Source organism: Marmota monax, unplaced genomic scaffold, assembly GCF_021218885.2.
Source record: "Marmota monax isolate L192 unplaced genomic scaffold, Marmota_monax_Labrador192_F-V1.1 WCK01_AAM20220418_F8-fsc00191, whole genome shotgun sequence".
NCBI classification, from domain to species: Eukaryota; Metazoa; Chordata; class Mammalia; order Rodentia; family Sciuridae; genus Marmota; species Marmota monax.
In genome coordinates, this window is record NW_026693537.1 from 1,728,523 (window position 1) to 1,746,462 (window position 17,940).

Below are 17,940 nucleotides of genomic sequence, written 5' to 3' on the forward strand. Positions count from 1 at the left end.
GATGCAGGCCCCAGAGGCAACAGATTGGAAAGGCTGAGGGATGAGCAGTGACAGAGAGGAGGTTCACAGGCTTAGTGATCTCCACTCACTCATATTTACTACTTTTATGTCTGATGAGGGATTCATATTCAGAATATATAAGGCAAATGCTTCAATAGCAAAAATAGGGGTGGGGGCAATAGAACTAAATTGACATTTTTTTTTTCCAAAGAAGTCATGCAAGTGACCAAGAAATATATGAAACAAAAAATTCTTAAAATCACCAATCATCAGGGAAAGGCAAATCAAAATCACAGCGTGATAACACTTCATAGTTGTTAGAAGAGAGATAATCAGAAAGACAAAAGGTAAGTATTGGATAGGATGTGGAGAAAGAGAAAAGCTTGTACAGTATTGGTGGGAATATAATGTGTGGATAAACACTCTGAGGAGCCCTCAAAAAATTAAAAATGGAACTACCACATGATCCATCAATTTCACTACTGTGTATGTATCAAAAAAAAATGAAATCAGTCTGTTGAAGAGACATCTGTACTCTCATGTTCATTTTAGCACTATTTGTAATAACAAAGAAATAGAATCCATGTGTCTATCAAGTGATGAAAAGGAAAATGTGGTACACATACACAGAGGAATATTTTAAGCTCTAAGAAAATGTCAAATACTGTCATTTGTGACAATATGAATGAAGCCGGAAGACATTATGTTGAGTGAAATAAACCAGACTCTGAAAGACAAGGACCCCAGGATCTTACTTATATGTGGATTCTAAAAAGTTTATCTCACTTAAATTGAGAGTCGAACAGAGGTTAGCAGAGTCTAAGGAGAGCAGAGAGAGAAGGATCAAGTACCAAGTTATAGTCAGGAGAAATAAGTTGTGGTATTCTGTTATACAGCAGGCCTGGCTGTGTTGTAGGATTCTTGCACAGAGAGACAGGATACCAGGGCTTTCAGCAGGAAGCCGTGTTTATTGGTGCTGGCACTGGCCCAGCAGGCTCATAACTAAAGGCTGACCCCCAGCACAGCAGGGCATTGCTTCATATACCCTGTGTTAGTCCTCCCCATACCTGTTAGCCCTGTTGCCTCCCTTATATGGTGCCATACATTCTGATTGGATATTCTCTACTACAGAGATGCAACAGAATTGTGGTAGAGTTACCACATATTTTGGACCTAGGTACTAAATGTGCCATGTCACCTTCTTTTTGTTGTGGGAGAGCTAGCTACAGATAATGATAATGTAATGTATATTTCAAAAAATCAAGAAGAAAAGATTTTGCATATTCTCATCATGAAGAAATTATGTTTGAGGAGGTAGACATACTTACCCTATATGAACATTACATAACGTGTACATGAATAGAAGGATCACATGAATTCTATAAATATGTACAATTATTCTGTATTAGTAATCCCAGAGACTCTGGAGGCTGAGGCAGGAGGATCTCAAATTTAAGGCCAGCCTCAGCAATTTAGTAAGGCCATAAGCAACTGAGCAAGGCCCTATCTTAAAATAAAAATAAAAAGTTCTTGAGATAGGGTTAGTAGTTGAATGCTCCGGGGTTCAACCCCTAGTACCCAAACAAAGAAGCAAATGAAAACAACAACAAAAAATGAATAAACAGAAAACAAACAATTATTATGTATCATTTAAAAAAATAAAAACACATAAAACTTTTGTAATTCCAAGGTGAAAAATTAGGAAATTAGAAAATAGCAATTGGCTTAGTTTTATTCTTTGTTTCACTTTGTAGGTATGGTCTCTTTGTATATCCTAAGTTTCAGCCACCTTGGGACAATGATTCTGGCCCCACTGTGCTCCAAAACTTCATGGTTTGGGGAAGTGCAGGTGGTGCCCAGGTAAGTTTCATTAGCTTTTTGAAAAACTAAAACTGTTTCTTATTTTATTCTGACAGTTTATTACATATTTCTAATGAATGGGATGATTTATTGGTGAGGGTGGCACTGACACGTCACAACACCAATAGCATCAGAGGTGTGTGTGGAGTAGTTGAATGAACAAAGTCTTGTCGGTCATCTAGAGTTAGGTCATTTTCTCTATGGGACTTTTCAGCAACCCCAATAGAAAATAGGATTTAATAACCAGGATGAATTAGGGATTTTAGAGGTCCATCCATTCTTCCTTTCCCATACCTACTTGCAGATAATAAATCAAAGTATAAAATATAAAATTTGTCAATGTCACATAGTTGCTTAGTAGCACAAGCAGGTACACAGTCCAGATACGTTGTTGCACACCGGATACTCTAATATCCTGAATAATGCCTATACCAGTCTTAGGAAGAAGCATGGCTCATCATGAGAACACAATTCCAGCTCAAGCTGCCATCCTTACTTTAATCAATAAATTCTTCATGTTTAATCATTTATGTTTTATTATCACAATGATTTTTTTAAGAAGACACTTTGTATGTTCAATGCTATTAGCAACATATAAAACTATACAGGGTGGCGTTGATGCTGTATGAATTGCATACATTTGGTCTCTGAAATCTGGTCTTAGAAATCTGAAGCCAAAGATATATAAATGAAAAAAATGTTTATAGCACATTCATGAAATAAAATAAAATCATATAATTAGCTCACAATTAAAGTCAAATATTTATTTTATATATCCAACAAGAAGGAGATACTTGTAAATAAGGAAAGCTCAAAAATACATCATTAATGGGAATAACTGGAAGACTACCACTTGCTTTTGGTAGTTTGTTTTCATTTCTTTCGTGGGGGGGCGGGGGAGTACCCGGGGTTGAACTCAAGGGCACTGGACCACTGAGCCACCTCCCCAACCCTATTTTGTATCTTATTTAGAGACAGGGTCTCACTGAGTTGCTTAGTACCTTGCTTTTGCTGAGCCTGGCTTTGAACTTGCAATCCCTCTGCCTCAGCCTCTTGAGTCTCTGGGATTACAGACATTTGCCACCACCACACCCGGCCTGTTGTCATTTAATTTTATGAAACACTTTCTCTCCCATAAAGGATGAAAAGTTTACTAGACACACAGGTTTACAGTCTGTGCTCCCTGTCCTTGAGGACATCTCCAATGAAACAAGACAATTAAAAGACATTTATTGAAGATAGTTTTTATTTTTTATTTTATTTTATTTTTTAAGGGTCTGCCATCAGGAATTCTAATCCTGTGAAAGAAAAAATAGGCCCATACAGATTGAGCTCTTGTGCACTTAAGTTTGGTTAGTCAAAGAGTTCAAATAATAAGAAGGTCTTTGGAACTTCACTCTTATGAGGAAAAATAAAGAAAACGAAATAAAAAGCATGATGGCAGGGAATTTAGAAAGTAATTATCTCCAAAATAATCCTGAGTAAAGAATCAAGATTTATTCTTCCCCACTTGAAAACTTACTACAAAGTGATGATAATCAAGACAGGTAAGGGAACAAAAGTAGAAAAACCAAGCAGTGGAATACAGTTGAGAGTCTAGAAATAAGCCCCTAGGTTTATGATCAAATGAATTTTGATGAATGATGTTTAGACCACTCAACGAGGACAGTAACAGTAACAGTCTTTCCAACAAATGGCATTTGGACAACCAGTGCGCCTCATGCAAAAGAATGTTGGGAGTTTAAAATGCTCCAGTCTCTTTAGGAAATATTCTGGTAGATTCTTAAATGATTAAATAAATAAATAAAATAAAGTTACCATATAACTCATGAATTACAGTCCTAGGAATATACCTAAGAAAAAAAATTTAAAAAATATGTACAAACGGAAACTTGTATCCAAATGTTTATAGCAGTATCATTATTCATAATAGCCAAAGGACAGAAACAACCCAAATGTTTATCAGTGGACAGATGGATAAAGTGTGACAGATTCATGCCATGGAAAATGCTTCACCCAGAAAAAGAAGTGAAGTACTTACATATGCTGTCATATGAATAGACCTTGAAAACATTATGCTAAATGATAAAAGTCAATAACAGAAAAAAAGGCGCCCTATGTTATTTTCCTCAACTAAATATCCAAAATAGGGAAGGCTACAGAGGTGAAACAATTAACACTTACTTAGGGGTGGAGGGTCAGAGATAATAGTGGAAATGGAATGAGGAATGATAGCTAAAAGGACATGCATGACCTTTCTTCTTGAACTGAAAACAAGGTTCTAGAGTTGACTGTGGTGATGTTTGCCCATATCTGTGAATATAGTAGTACCACTGAATTGTAAAGTAAGTTAGGTGAATTGTATAGAATATGAATTATATTTTAATAAAGCTGTTTACAAAAGGGTAATATCCTATGTATCTGGTTATGCAAACTCTCAAATGTTCCCATTTTCTTTTAATGACTTTGAGAAAAATCCTCCCTAACTTCTGCTTCATTGGTAAGATGGAGACAGTAATGGTAGCTAAAGAATATTTGTTTTAAGTGTTAAATAAATCCCTAAGTACTAAGTTACAATTCCATAGGAGAAATAGTTCTGGTGAAATAGCACAGTAGAATAATAATCCTAATGTACTGTATATTTCAAAAAAATTAGAAAGGTATTGAATGTTTTCTGTACACACACATGAATGATGATAAGTATCTAAGAAGACAGATAAGCTTATCCTGACTTGAACCTTATATACTCTATACATGTATTGAAAATTCACATGACCCCATAAATATGTACAATTTTATGCATCAAAAAATGATGATGATGATGATGATGACAATGATGATAACAGTAAGTCCCTGAATATGAAATGCCCACAAGATCTTCCTGAATGCTCATGAACTAGCTATTATTATTGTGAGTTTCACTAAACAGGATTGGAAAGTAATACACTGATGTTGATAATTATGTCTCTCAAAATTATACCAAAAAGTACCCTTTACATCATGAAAACTACATTTGTATATAAGTTTCATAAACTCCCATTATTTCTGATCATTTAGACCCAAGTGTTATGTATATAGATACTAGAACAGAGTATTTCATTAGTAAAATTCCTATTTTTTCTCATTGGATTTATTTTATTTTATTTTTGCTAATTGATTTTAATTGACAAAAAATGTACATATTTATCATGTACATTATCATGTTTTGAAACATGTATAAAGAATGTCTAAATTGAGCTAAATTGTGCATTAACTCACATACTTACTTTTAGTGATGAGTACACTTTAGATCTGCTCTCTTAGTGATTTCTAATATATAACACATTGCTATTAACTATAGTCACCATGTTGTACAATCTTTCTCTTGAATTTATTCCTCCCACCTAACTGAAAATTTGTATCTATTGACAACATATTCCCATTCTTTGTTCCCCTCCTCCAAACCCCATTCTATTCTGTGTTTGACTTTTTCAGATTTCATATGTGAATGGGAATATGTGGCATTTGCCTTTCTTTGCCTGTTTTTTTTTTCACTTGGCATTAAATCCTTTGGATTTATCCATGTTATCACAATAATGACAGGATTTCCTTCTTTTTTAAATCTGAGTAGTATCACATTTTCTTTTTTCCATTCATTAAGTGATGGACACTTAGGTTGTTTCCACATCTTGGCTATTGTGAATGGTGCTGCAGGTGGATGCAGGTGTCTCTTCAACATATCGGTCTTTTTTTCCTTTGGATATATATGTAGTGGTAGGATTTCTGGGTTACGTAATTGTTCTTGTTTTTACTTTTTTTGAGGAAACTTCACATTGTTTTCCATAGTGGTATACTAATTTATATTCCCTCCATCAGAGTGTAAGGGCTCTCTTTTCTCCACATCCTCACCAACCATTATCTTTCTCCTTCTTGGTTATAGTCATTTTGAAAGGTTTGAAGTGATATTTCACTGTGGTTTTATGTTTCATTTCTCTGATGAGGGATAAAGTTGAACAGAAATTTTCTATTGTGTGTAAACATGAGGCTGGCTGTATCTATTTGATGATATTGTTAAGATTTTTGAAACTTTTCTCTTTTAATAATCTTAACCTTGAGGTTATTTTATTTCTTTTGTATGTAAAATTATCAAAGGGGTAAAATACTTGCTAAAGTCTCACAGCAAAAATGTTAATTCCAAGCAAGTGATTTGACACTTCTATGTTCAATAAAAGTTGAAAAAATACTTTCTTTTCATCAAGTTTCATAATGCAAAGTAATTCTTCTAGAAGAGGGCAAATTGATAACACACTGTTAAAGTTGAATTGTCTCTAAAAATAGGTGCATTTTGCTATTGTATATTGGTTTCCTTTTCAAATCAGCACATTTCCTAGCTCATGCTAGGTGTTAGCTGGTTTTGAACATGAATGTTTTTGCAAAAAGAGCATATTTGTGGATGTATGTAATTAGGTAATAGCTGTTATCAGTTTTCAGCTCATACCATACTTACTTGTTTCAAGTAAACCTATGCCTTCAAAGAACTATCATCTTATAGAAAATATATATGTTATGCATAATGAAAATTTCAAATACAAAGACTGATTGACATGTAGAAGAATGATAGTATGATAAATCAAATTAAGGATACCTTGGCCTTAATTAATAAGAAACTTCCAGTAAAGGTATGATACTCTTTAATGAATAATTAATACATTTTATTATTATAATTAACAAATTGGTTTTATTGATTATGTTAATGAATAAAGGGATGAGTCTTAGTTTTAATAATAGTTCTGACCTGCACCCTGATTTTAAAGATGTTGAACCAAAGCCTATGAGAAGTTAAATATCTTACCTAAGATCATATAGTTAACATAAGACCAGTGGGATTCTTTCAACATTAACAAACTAATTTTGTTACTACTTGAGCACATACAGCCCAGTTGTCATAAATGTACATATGGCTGCACCAATTTGCAGTCCCACCAGCAATGAACAAGTGTACCCTTTTCCCCACATCCTCGCCAGCACTTGTTGTTGTTTGACTTCATAATGGCTGCCAATCTTACTGGAGTGAGATGGTATCTTAGGGTGGTTTTGATTTGCATTTCTCTGACAGCTAGAGATGGTGAGCATTTTTTCATGTACTTGTTGATTGACTGTATGTCCTCCTCTGAGAAGTGTCTGTTCAGGTCCTTGGCCCATTTGTTGATTGGGTTGTTTGTTCTCTTATTGTCTAATTTTTTGAGTTCTTTGTATACTCTGGATATTAGGGCTCTATCTGAAGTGTGAGGAGTAAAGATTTGTTCCCAGGGTGTAGGCTCCCTATTTACCTCTCTTATTGTTTCTTTTGCTGAGAAAAAACTTTTTAGCTTGAGTAAGTCCCATTTGTTGATTCTAGTTATTAACTTTTGTGCTATGGGTGTCCTATTGAGGAATTTGGAGCCCGACCCCACCGACTGTAGATCGTAGCCAACTTTTTCTTCTATCAGACGGCGTGTCTCTGATTTGATATCAAGCTCCTTGATCCATTTTGAATTCACTTTTGTGCATGGCGAGAGAAAGGGATTCAGTTTCATTTTGTTGCATATGGATTTCCAGTTTTCCCAGCACCATTTGTTGAAGATGCTATCCTTCCTCCATTGCATGCTTTTAGCCCCTTTATCAAATATAAGATAGTTGTAGTTTTGTGGATTGGTTTCTGTGTCCTCTATTCTGTACCATTGGTCCACCCGCCTGTTTTGGTACCAGTACCATGCTGTTTTTGTTACTATTGCTCTGTAGTATAGTTTGAAGTCTGGTATCGCTATACCCGCCTGATTCACACTTCCTGCTTAGCATTGTTTTTGCTATTCTGGGTCTTTTATTTTTCCATATGAATTTCATGATTGCTTTCTCTATTTCTACAAGAAATGCCGTTGGGATTTTGATTGGCATTGCATTAAACCTATAGAGAACTTTTGGTAATATCGCCATTTTGATGATGTTAATTCTGCCTATCCATGAACAGGGTATATTTTTCCATCTTCTATTTGGAAAGCAGTATGGAGATTTCTTGGAAAGCTGGGAATGGAGCCACCATTTGACCCAGCTATTCCCCTTCTTGGTCTATTCCCTAAAGACCTAAAAAGAGCATGCTACAGGGACACTGCTACATCGATGTTCATAGCAGCACAGTTCACAATAGCAAGACTGTGGAACCAACCTAGATGCCCTTCAATAGACGAATGGATAAAAAAAATGTGGCATTTATACACAATGGAGTATTACTCTGCATTAAAAAATGACAAAATCATAGAATTTACAGGGAAATGGATGGCATTAGAGCAGATTATGCTAAGTGAAGCTAGCCAATCCCTAAAAAACAAATGCCAAATGTCTTCTTTGATATAAGGAGAGTAACTAAGATCAGAGTAGGGATGAAGAGCATGAGAAGAAGATTAACATTTAACAGGGATGAGAGGTGGCAGGGAAAGGGAGAGAGAAGGGAAATTGCATGGTAATGGAAGGAGACCCTCAGGGTTATACAGTGGAGGGGGTAGAGAGAGAGGAGGGGAGGGGAGGGGAGAGGTGGGGAGGGGGGAGGGTGGAGGATGGGAAAGGCAGCGGAGCACAACAGACACTAGTATGGCAATATGTAAATCAATGGATGTGTAACTGATGTGATTCTGCAATCTGTGTATGGGGTGAAGGTGGGAGTTCATAACCCACTTGAATCAAAGTGTGGAATATGATATGTCAAGAAATTTGTAATGTTTTGAACAACCCACAATAAAAAATTAAAAATAAAAAAAAATAAATGTACATATGTATCATATGCTGAGTCCACACACAATTAATCTGTAGCCATGCTAAGTTATTTATTTTATATTTACAATCTGCTGACTATACGAGTTAATATATACTGTATTGAAAAAAACGCTAAGCACTGAAATTCCTGGGTGCTGTTTTTCTGCATTAACTATGTACTTCTTATGCACTGTAAAACTATTTTAAATAGGTGAAGAATCCACTCTGACCTTTCAACATATTAATTCTTTGAAGAGAAATGGAAAGTACAAAGCAGGTATAAACAAAGGGGACTAGTTAGTGCTGACCTTGTGGCAATGTCTGTATGTATATGCATGAATAAAAGTTGCTTAAAAATGGCATAAAATGCTTATTTATATTAATTGATAATTAAAGAAGTTTCAGGAATACTGTAAGACAAACCACACCTCAGACCTTTGCCATGACATATGCTCTTATCTTATAGATTTTTAGAAGTAGCAATCTTCATCTGAAAAATTTCCAAGTTTATTCATGCAGAGACTTTGGAATTGACATCTTGGAAAGTGATGCAAATACTTCGGTTACTGACAGTTTATTACTTGGTCATTTTAACCAAAAGGTAAGTCCTTAGTGTGATTGTTTATAGGTTGTCCATAAAAACAGAATCATATGTGCAGGGATTCCTGATGATCCACGATGTGTAATTTTAATACTATTCTTTAGTGGATCTTATATTTAACTGGTAAAAACTAGAAGAGCTTTTTATTTGTAACAGTGATGGTATTAAAAATAAGATTCAAATATACACTGAAACTCAGTGTTTCAGTGTTGGGTCCTTATAAATAGTAATATAGTAATAGTTAGAAGAATTCTTATTTGATTATAATTCAGGCTTACTACTAATTTCTATATTGAACCTAATAATTTAAATTTGTCTAACCTTACAAGGATTATAATATAGTATAGTTTCATATTGTCTCTCTGCTCCATGTTTTACCATTTTATTAATAAGACCCTTACTCCATTTAAGGTGCCCAGAGACTGAATCAGATAATATAAATTTACACAGTTTGTTACAGTACAATAAGATTCTGTATGTATTCCCTAGCTCTTGTTTAAGTATGGGTTCTACATAAAAATTAGACTGTAGAAGATGTCTCCTCCACTGAATGGTCAGAGTAACAGAATACAGATGAGACAAAGTATACTTCCCAAGGGAGCAGTCCTAGTTCTCCTTAAAAGAATTCAGACTATAGTAATCTCTTAGGCTTTAGTCCTTTATGGAACTCCTATATTTTTGCTTCAGAAAGAGCCATCTGCATACTAGCAATCATATTGTCCGAAAAATCATAGACAGAAGAGGCCTCCAACATTCCTGGGAACCATGGGAAAAACTTTCTCTTCAGTTTGTTGCTGAATATGTTGTCCATTTGAAATTTAAATGATAATTATTGACTTATGCTTCCACTGGAGATTATTACATAGCTCTAGATAGAAACACTATGATTTACAACACCATTTTCTTACTGAGATACATTTTTCTTTTTTTGATTTTAAATTTTCCTTAGTTCAATTTATTTTAAACCATCCTTTCTGAAAGCAGGAACCTGGCATTTCTTCCTTTTCTACTATAGGGTCACCAACACAAGGGATGAGTCTTTTCAGACTATAGTTTCCAAGAAAGGATGGCACTCAGATTTACATTTTGTGATACTGGTAGATCAAAGGCCCTTGAACTTTCCAGAATAACTTTAGAATAGATTCTAGAAACAAAACACCCATCAAATTGGATAACTGTCCTGGTAAATTAATGCTGAATATCTTAATTGATGTTAAATAGACATCATAATTAAAGGGAGAGTGACATAAATTAAGATATAAATTATGATAAAAGGGTGCTTATCATGAGATAATGACAAATAATCACATGCCTGGGGTATAACTCACTAGGAAAGCAGTGCAGCTGAGGGTTTAAAAAAAAAAACTCTTTTAATAAGTACAGGACAAGAGTCTTCTGATACAAAATGTTAAACTCTTTTGTTCTAGAGAAATCTAGATACTGGTTAGTCATCCAAATCTTAAAGCCATGTGATTTCATTGTTCATTGTTACCTAAAAGATTATCTGAGTAGAATTTCTCAATTTGCAGTAAAGAAATGGAAACTTTGGGGAATCGAAATACAGCTCAAGGTCTATGCCTAGTATTTCAGATCCAGGGATACTTTGATATCTTCCCAACTTCTGATCCAATAATCTTAATTATATATGGTAAATGGCTTTGCCATGAACATGCATTGGTGCCTACACCAATATTCTCTGAAGCATTCTCTAGGAGTGCCTAGCCCCAAGAATATGTCTGGGAAAGAAGATTAATTATGTCTACACTATGCTACTTTCCATATTGTCTGTTTTCCAAAACCTTAAATAAAACCTAATGTACAATATGAGGACTCTAGTTAATAAAATTGCGTTGGCAATTTTTAAAAAATAAATCAATGTTAGTTGATCTTGTAAAAAATAGTAAATATATGAGATAACATGGTATTTGCTTCACTATAATAAACATTTTACAATCTGTATATATCCCATAACATCATATTATAAACCTTAAAGACACACAGTAAAATTCATTTAAAAAAAAAGAAAGAAAAAAATTACAGGTTCTGAGAAATTCTAGGATTAAAACAAATAAGAAAAATATCCATTAATCATTAATTAACACATTTCTGAAATTTATTTTGCTAATCTCTTTATCACTTCAGTTGTTTGAAGTGGGTGGAGCAGGCAGAAGTACCTGACCTGAGGTTGTAGAACTATGACTTCAGCCTCTATCTCTCATTCCTGAGATTTCTCTCATGCCCAACATTCCTTTAGGAATTAAGATTTTCAGTGGATTTGACCCCTTCCATGTGTAGGTCTCTCATCCACATTTAATTTATAGCATTCTATTATCAGGGATTCATGTCCTCAAATAGATATCAATTTCTAGAAGAACTTTTTTTTTTATCATTAGAAAGGGTTTATTTGGTACTCTCACACCCAATCTATAGTAGATAGAATATTTTAATTGACATGAAAAGATGCGCTATGGCATTGCTACACATCTCAGTCTGGTTGAGCAGTGTGTTGATACCCTCTCTCCTGACATTCAATCTAATTAGCATTCCCTTTCAGACTCAGAAATACCCTGATTTGGATTTAATCTATGGTCACCCACCTTTTGAACTATCTTTGGGGTGATTGTCTTTCTGTTGCTATTATAATTAATCTGAGCAGAAGATGGTACTTTTAAAAATATCTTATCAGGCATCAGGCAGGGGCTGATGGGGATGCTTTATTCTTTCTCCTTCTTCCCTGGCATTTAGTTTCCATTTTCACTTGTGGATCTGTCTTCCTCAATTTAGACCTTTCATCTTGTTCTTTCCCTAAAGTCTGGTGTAGGGCCCCCTCTCTTCTCATCATACTTGCTCTCCCTGGGAGAAATCTCATTTTCTCTTGTGGTTTCAATTACCATCTTCATGCTGATGTCTCTCATATATTTGCATTTTTTTTCCTACTATCTTATTCTGTGCTTCCAGTTTTGCAATCCGTTTTCTTTCTCTTTCCAACTTTTCTAACTTGATTTGTCTTGCATTGTATCTCTTTAATAGTTTCTCATTTGAAAATTATTTGTTCTGTTTTGATTGTCTTTGCTCTTGGCCTTAAATTTTTAACATGCTTGCTTGTCTTAATGAAGTCTAAATTACATTAGCACGCATGAACGTTACCTGTGCATTTCAAGGACCTTCAACTGCTCAGCTTCTTTCTTTAGCCTTTCATGCTCTGTGTTACTTTCCCTTAGTATTTGTCCTACTTTTTAAAATAAATGTTTTGTGAAAATATAATATTTATGAAGAAAAGTGCATAAACCACAAGGGGAAAAAAATCAGTGGAGTTTTGTAAAGCAAACCAACCATGTAAATATCACCCAGATGAAGAAATAGCACATTATGGGTTCCTCTGAAGCCCTCCTGTCCCCCTATTCCAAATCCTACCCATAACTCTACAGTCAGAGGGGAAGTGTTATACAGACTCACATTGATACAGATTAACTTTTCTTTCTTTTAAATTTTATATCAAAGGAATCATAGAACATGTAACTCTACTTTACCTGGCTTCTTTGGCACAATACTATGTCTGTGAGATTCAACTATGTCTTTATTGTTTTTTAATAATTTATTATTCCAACCATTACATACTATTCTTTTTTATGACTATTCCAATCATTACATATCTTTCTGTTTTTAAAGGTATGTTACTATTGATGACTATTAGATTTTTTTTTTAATTTTTGCTATCTTCTATCAATATCCTTCTACATGTCTTTTGATGTTCATATTCATACATTTCTGTGGAAAATAAGTGAAGTTGTAAAATTGTTGATTGTAGAGTACCCCTTCATCTTTAGTGGATGGTGCCAGGCAGCCATGCAGATGGTTAGTGCTCACACCAGCAGAACCTGAGAAGGGTCTCCTCGTGTACCTTGGAATCTCTCCTTTCCATGCCTTGGAGATTTCCTTCATGTTTCTATAGTGTTGGAATTCTTGGTCCTCATTCCCACCTCTTCCCTCCTTCTTTCTAGTTTATTTCCTCATTTTGTTAGAGCATAGCCTGTAGTAACTTTCCAGAGGAAAGGGAAGTTTAAAAGGTGAAAATTTTGAGCTACTTATAAAAAACCCCTTATAGGTACTTTGTTGGCTATAAAATTCCAGATAAGAGTTAACTTTGTCCTAAATTTTTGAGGGTAAGCACTATTAATTCCAGCTTCTAGTCTCGAGGATGATGGTTTAAGATACTCAGATTCTGGATATTTTATATGTAATTACTTATGTTTTTTCTTCTTGGTAGCTTTTGGAGCTTTATCCTTGTCCCAGTGTTTTACGTCAATACCATGTTTTTGGTGTGGCTCTTTGTTCTAGCTACTGTGTTAGGTATTGTGTGGGCCTTTAAGGACTGGAAAATTTTACCCTCCCTTTTTAGGAAGTTCTATTCAATTATTTCTTTGATAGTTGTCTCCCTTATATTTTCTTCTTTTTTACTTAAAATATTATTATTTGGATACTTGACTATATAGATTGCTTTCCTAATATTTTTCTTATTTTTCATCTCTTTGTCTCTTTGTCTTGCTTTTTAAGATATTGCCTTAATTTTTCTATTCAGTTTTTTATTTCTGCTCTCCTATTTTTATTTTTTTAAAAGAATTCTCTTAAGGGTTCTTTTGTTTGTTTCATGGCTATACTTATTTCTCAAGTTATTAATGATGCTGTTTAAATTTTCCTCTGATCTCTACAGTGTATTTGTCTCCATTTGGTGTTTTTTCTTTCTTTTTTTGTCCCACTGATGTTTATTTTTGTCACTGTTTTTCATGTTGAAAGCTTTTATAAAAATTCTACTGATTCTCAAAATGTAACTATTTTTAACAATGGAACAGTGAGCAAGTCCCTAAGAAATTGACTGAATGGGGTTTGTTGAAGTGCTTTTATGGGAAAGCTTAGAAGCAGCTTTTCTTTCACTTCAAACATAAACATTATTTTTTTTTTTCATTTTAAGTTTTTTATTTAAACAATGATAGACCTGCAAAACAAATCTAGAATTTGTATTTGAAATTCATGCCTTTTCTTTAAGGGTACTTGAGCATATACTGAATCCAACATTTTGTGATAGTTTGTTTTTCTATATTGACTATGACAAACCTGACATTTTTGATGAATAATTCTCAGAATTTTAAACACATACAAATATATGTAACCATGACCACCACAGTCAAGATGCAGCAAGTCAGTTACATCAATCTGAACTCTGTGGAGCACCATCTTTGGAGCCACATCCTCTTCTCACTTCTGACTCCTGGCAATTACTAATCTACTTCCTGTGAACAACTGCCTTTTCAAAAACTATATAAGTGGAATTGACATGGCTCTCCAGCTGTCAAACCTCTGGTCCCTGTCCAGAAGCAGCAGAAGAAGGGAGGAGCACTGGAATAAGCAGCTCATGTAGGTTGGAGCGCAGGTGCAACCATGACCTGAGGTGATCCTGAAATGCTGGGAGCCAAAGCTCAATGATGGTCACCCTTCAGCGATCAAGCCTGGGCACTGTATGGACACCTGCTACAGAAACCTGCTCCATGCAGCGATGTAACCCAAAACCTGCAAGCACAGACCATCTCACGACCTCAATTTCCTACTCCCTGGAGAAAATGGAAGTAGGCAGACCTGAAAGGAAGTCTGGTTTGGACAGTTGACCAATAGCGGTGGTTGGGTTCCAAACCGTAATTTGAATACAGTTGGACCAATAGCATTTTACTTCTGTCAAACCCTAATTAGCTTAAGTTTGAATCTATAGCAGTGATCCAAGTACTATATAAACCCCTAGACTTGCACTCTCAGAGAGGAAAAAACTTGATAACAGGTCTTTTATTGCAATGCACTAGTTGTGTTCCTCTTCTGCTCATAAATAAATCGTGCTATTACACTCAGTCATCCTTGTCTGTATACTTGAATTTTTGAATTCACAAGACAAGGACCCTGAAAGAAGAAAAATTGACAGTGAGCTGCAGGGGTCAGCTTCCACACTGGATGGTATGGCCTGCTATTAAGAGTTGCCTCTTTTCAGCTGCAGCTGCACTGCCGGCAGAAGCAGTGAATTGAGTTTCATCTCAAAACTTTGTTTTCAGAATCATAAGGCACCTAACTTTTGGGAACTGACTTTTTTTCATACCCAAATGTGTTTGGGAAATCATGCGATTTGTTTCAAGTATTTTTTTTTAAAAATTCTTTATTGTTACTGGGCAGTGATAGATGTAATATGGTTTGTTTATCCCTCCATGTCTAAAAAAGCATTTGAGTTATTCTTCAGATTTGGTGGTTACAAGTGGAATCATAACCATTTATGTCAGGGTTTTGTGTGAATGCAAGTTTTCATTTCTCTAAGGTAAACACCTTGGGGTTAAATTGTTACATCTTATGTGAAGAGTGTATTTAACTTTATAAGGAACTGCCAAACTGTTTTCCACAGTGGCTATCCCATTTTGCATTCCACCAGCAATGTATGCATTTTAGTTGTTCCTCATCATCAGCACTCTTTTTTATTTACTCAATCTAATAAGTATATAGTGAGTGTATCTTATTTTGATCTTAATTTGCATTTTCCTAATGAATATTATGTTAAACATTGTTTTCATGTGCTGATATTTCCACTTTATTTAGGGAAATGTCTTTTATTTATTTTTTTATTTTTAAGATAAATTTTCTGTTTTATTGCTATTGAGTTATGCAGATTCTTTTTATATTCTGGATCTAAGATCTTTGTCTTATATGTGATCAACAAGTATTTTCTCTAAGTCTGTAGTTTGTTTTTTATTCTTTTTTAATGTTTATTTATTTATTTTACTAATTATTACTATAATTCATAATTTGTATTACTTTCTTTGCTTTTTCTTTCTTTTCTTAAAAAAAAAATCACAGGAAAGTCTTTGTATGTCAGCTGGGATTAAAACTCCCAAAAGATGGGAACTGCTGGTTTCTAACACAACCTTTGTTAATTTTGATCTCATCAACTGTGTGGCCATAAGAACCTGTTCAGGCTGTTCCCAAGGACAGGGTAAGTTTGAATAGACAGGGGAAATGGTAAACATGGCCAATGTTCAAGTGAACATGATAAATAGTGGCAAATCCTTTGTGGGTCAATATTTCTTTCAGATCCAAGATTGCATCACTAGAAACTGTTACTCTGGCTTCTTAAAAGAACTCCTAAAGGAGGCCCAGTATTCCTGTGTCATTTCTGTAGTTCCCTATCTTCTGCTTGTCATGATGCCCATCAGATTCTATTAGTATGTTGCTGTGTCTCAGTTGAATGCTGAGCTTCATAAAGGCTCTCTTGCTCAATGTTTTATTACTAGTACATACTGGAGAGCCTGGTACCTAGAGAACAGTTAATTTATAACATGAATAAATGGACACATGGGCATAAACTCGCTTGCATACAACCCCTTCTGAAGGAGCCAGTTCAAGTGCTTGATGTTTTCAGCAGCTTAATGCTTGATATATGCACAAATAGAGCCATAGCATTCTTGCTTACTTGCTATCCACATCTCAGAGGTGGTAAGAAATACCTTGGAGGACTCATGAGTGGAAGGAGGTAGAGAGCAATCTAGTTTATCTGATCATTGTAAACAGCCAAGCAAAGTAATTCAAGTAAATATGCTCTTGTGGTTTAAATCACCAATTTAGATAATTGTTTGTTTTTTTTTAATTAAATGAATAATCAGCAAGTCTTCACTTGACTTTTTTCCCCCTACATAGGCAGAATCAAAGATTGTTCTTATTTGAGAGGTATCTAGGTTTAAAATTTTAAAAATAAATTGTATAAATTAAAACATGCCTTATGGCAAATACTTCAAATCACAATTCTACAGTTCTTTAATAGCTTTACTGTTTCATATCATTCATAAGTCACTGAAACAAATACCATTTTTCCATCATTGTATAGAGAGTGATGAGTACAATATCAGCGAACCAACACAGTCAGCAAAGGGGTCCAGGGAGAGGGAATGTAAGACTTCATGGGAGTGACTTTTGAGTAAGGTTTTGAAAGGTAAATAGATGTTTGCAAGGGAAAGTAGGCAGAGGGAAATGCCTAGGTTATTTGCATATTAGCATATGCAAAAAAATAGAGATTCTAAAGATAAGTCTGTTTGGGGAATCACTAAAATCCTCCAATATGTCTGAATTGTAGAGCTATGGGTGGTTGTGTTATTAGGTGAACTACACAGATTTCAAGAGGTAGAATTGTGGAGTCTTTCCTACATAGCTGTATTTACTGCATGTATTCTATTGCTAATGCAGAATGGAAATATTAGTCTCAGTTTATGTCTTATTCTTTTTTATTTCCTTTTTTCAATATTTTCTAATGTATATAATAATACAGCACCATATGTACTATAAAGTATATACTCAGTTTTTCTTTTTTAGTGACAGGTATGTGTGTTTGAAACAATCACTGCTTCTTCCAGGGCAACTGGGCTGGCAGTACCAAAGAATCACCTGGTGATGATGTTAGGGAAAGCACTGAAAAGTATAGCCCTAGAGCTAATACATTGAAAGTATGTTACTATTTATACAAATGACTAATAAAATCTTGCTTTTGAAGGTGAATGTTTAAAGTATATACCTCACAGTTAAAAGTTTTGCTGATAGGGTTAGAGTCACCAGAGAGGAACAGAAGCTGAAAGATTGGAAGACTGGAGTATAGCACCTTTAGTATTTAGTATTTGATAAATTAGTGTTCTCTGTCTCTA

The 17,940-nt window shown here is 34.7% G+C and overlaps 1 protein-coding gene across 6 annotated transcripts in view; it reads left to right on the top strand.

Annotated features, from left to right (window-relative positions):
- Pkhd1 (PKHD1 ciliary IPT domain containing fibrocystin/polyductin) overlaps window positions 1-17,940 on the top strand; it is a 420,823-nt gene that overhangs the window by 177,730 nt on the left and 225,153 nt on the right. For all 6 annotated transcript variants that reach the window (XM_046458594.2, XM_046458595.2, XM_046458599.2 and 3 more), the window contains 3 exons: window positions 1,755-1,860; window positions 9,092-9,226; window positions 16,109-16,244. In XM_046458594.2, coding sequence (XP_046314550.1) covers window positions 1,755-1,860; window positions 9,092-9,226; window positions 16,109-16,244 — 377 coding nt within the window. The remainder of the gene's footprint in view (window positions 1-1,754; window positions 1,861-9,091; window positions 9,227-16,108; window positions 16,245-17,940) is intronic.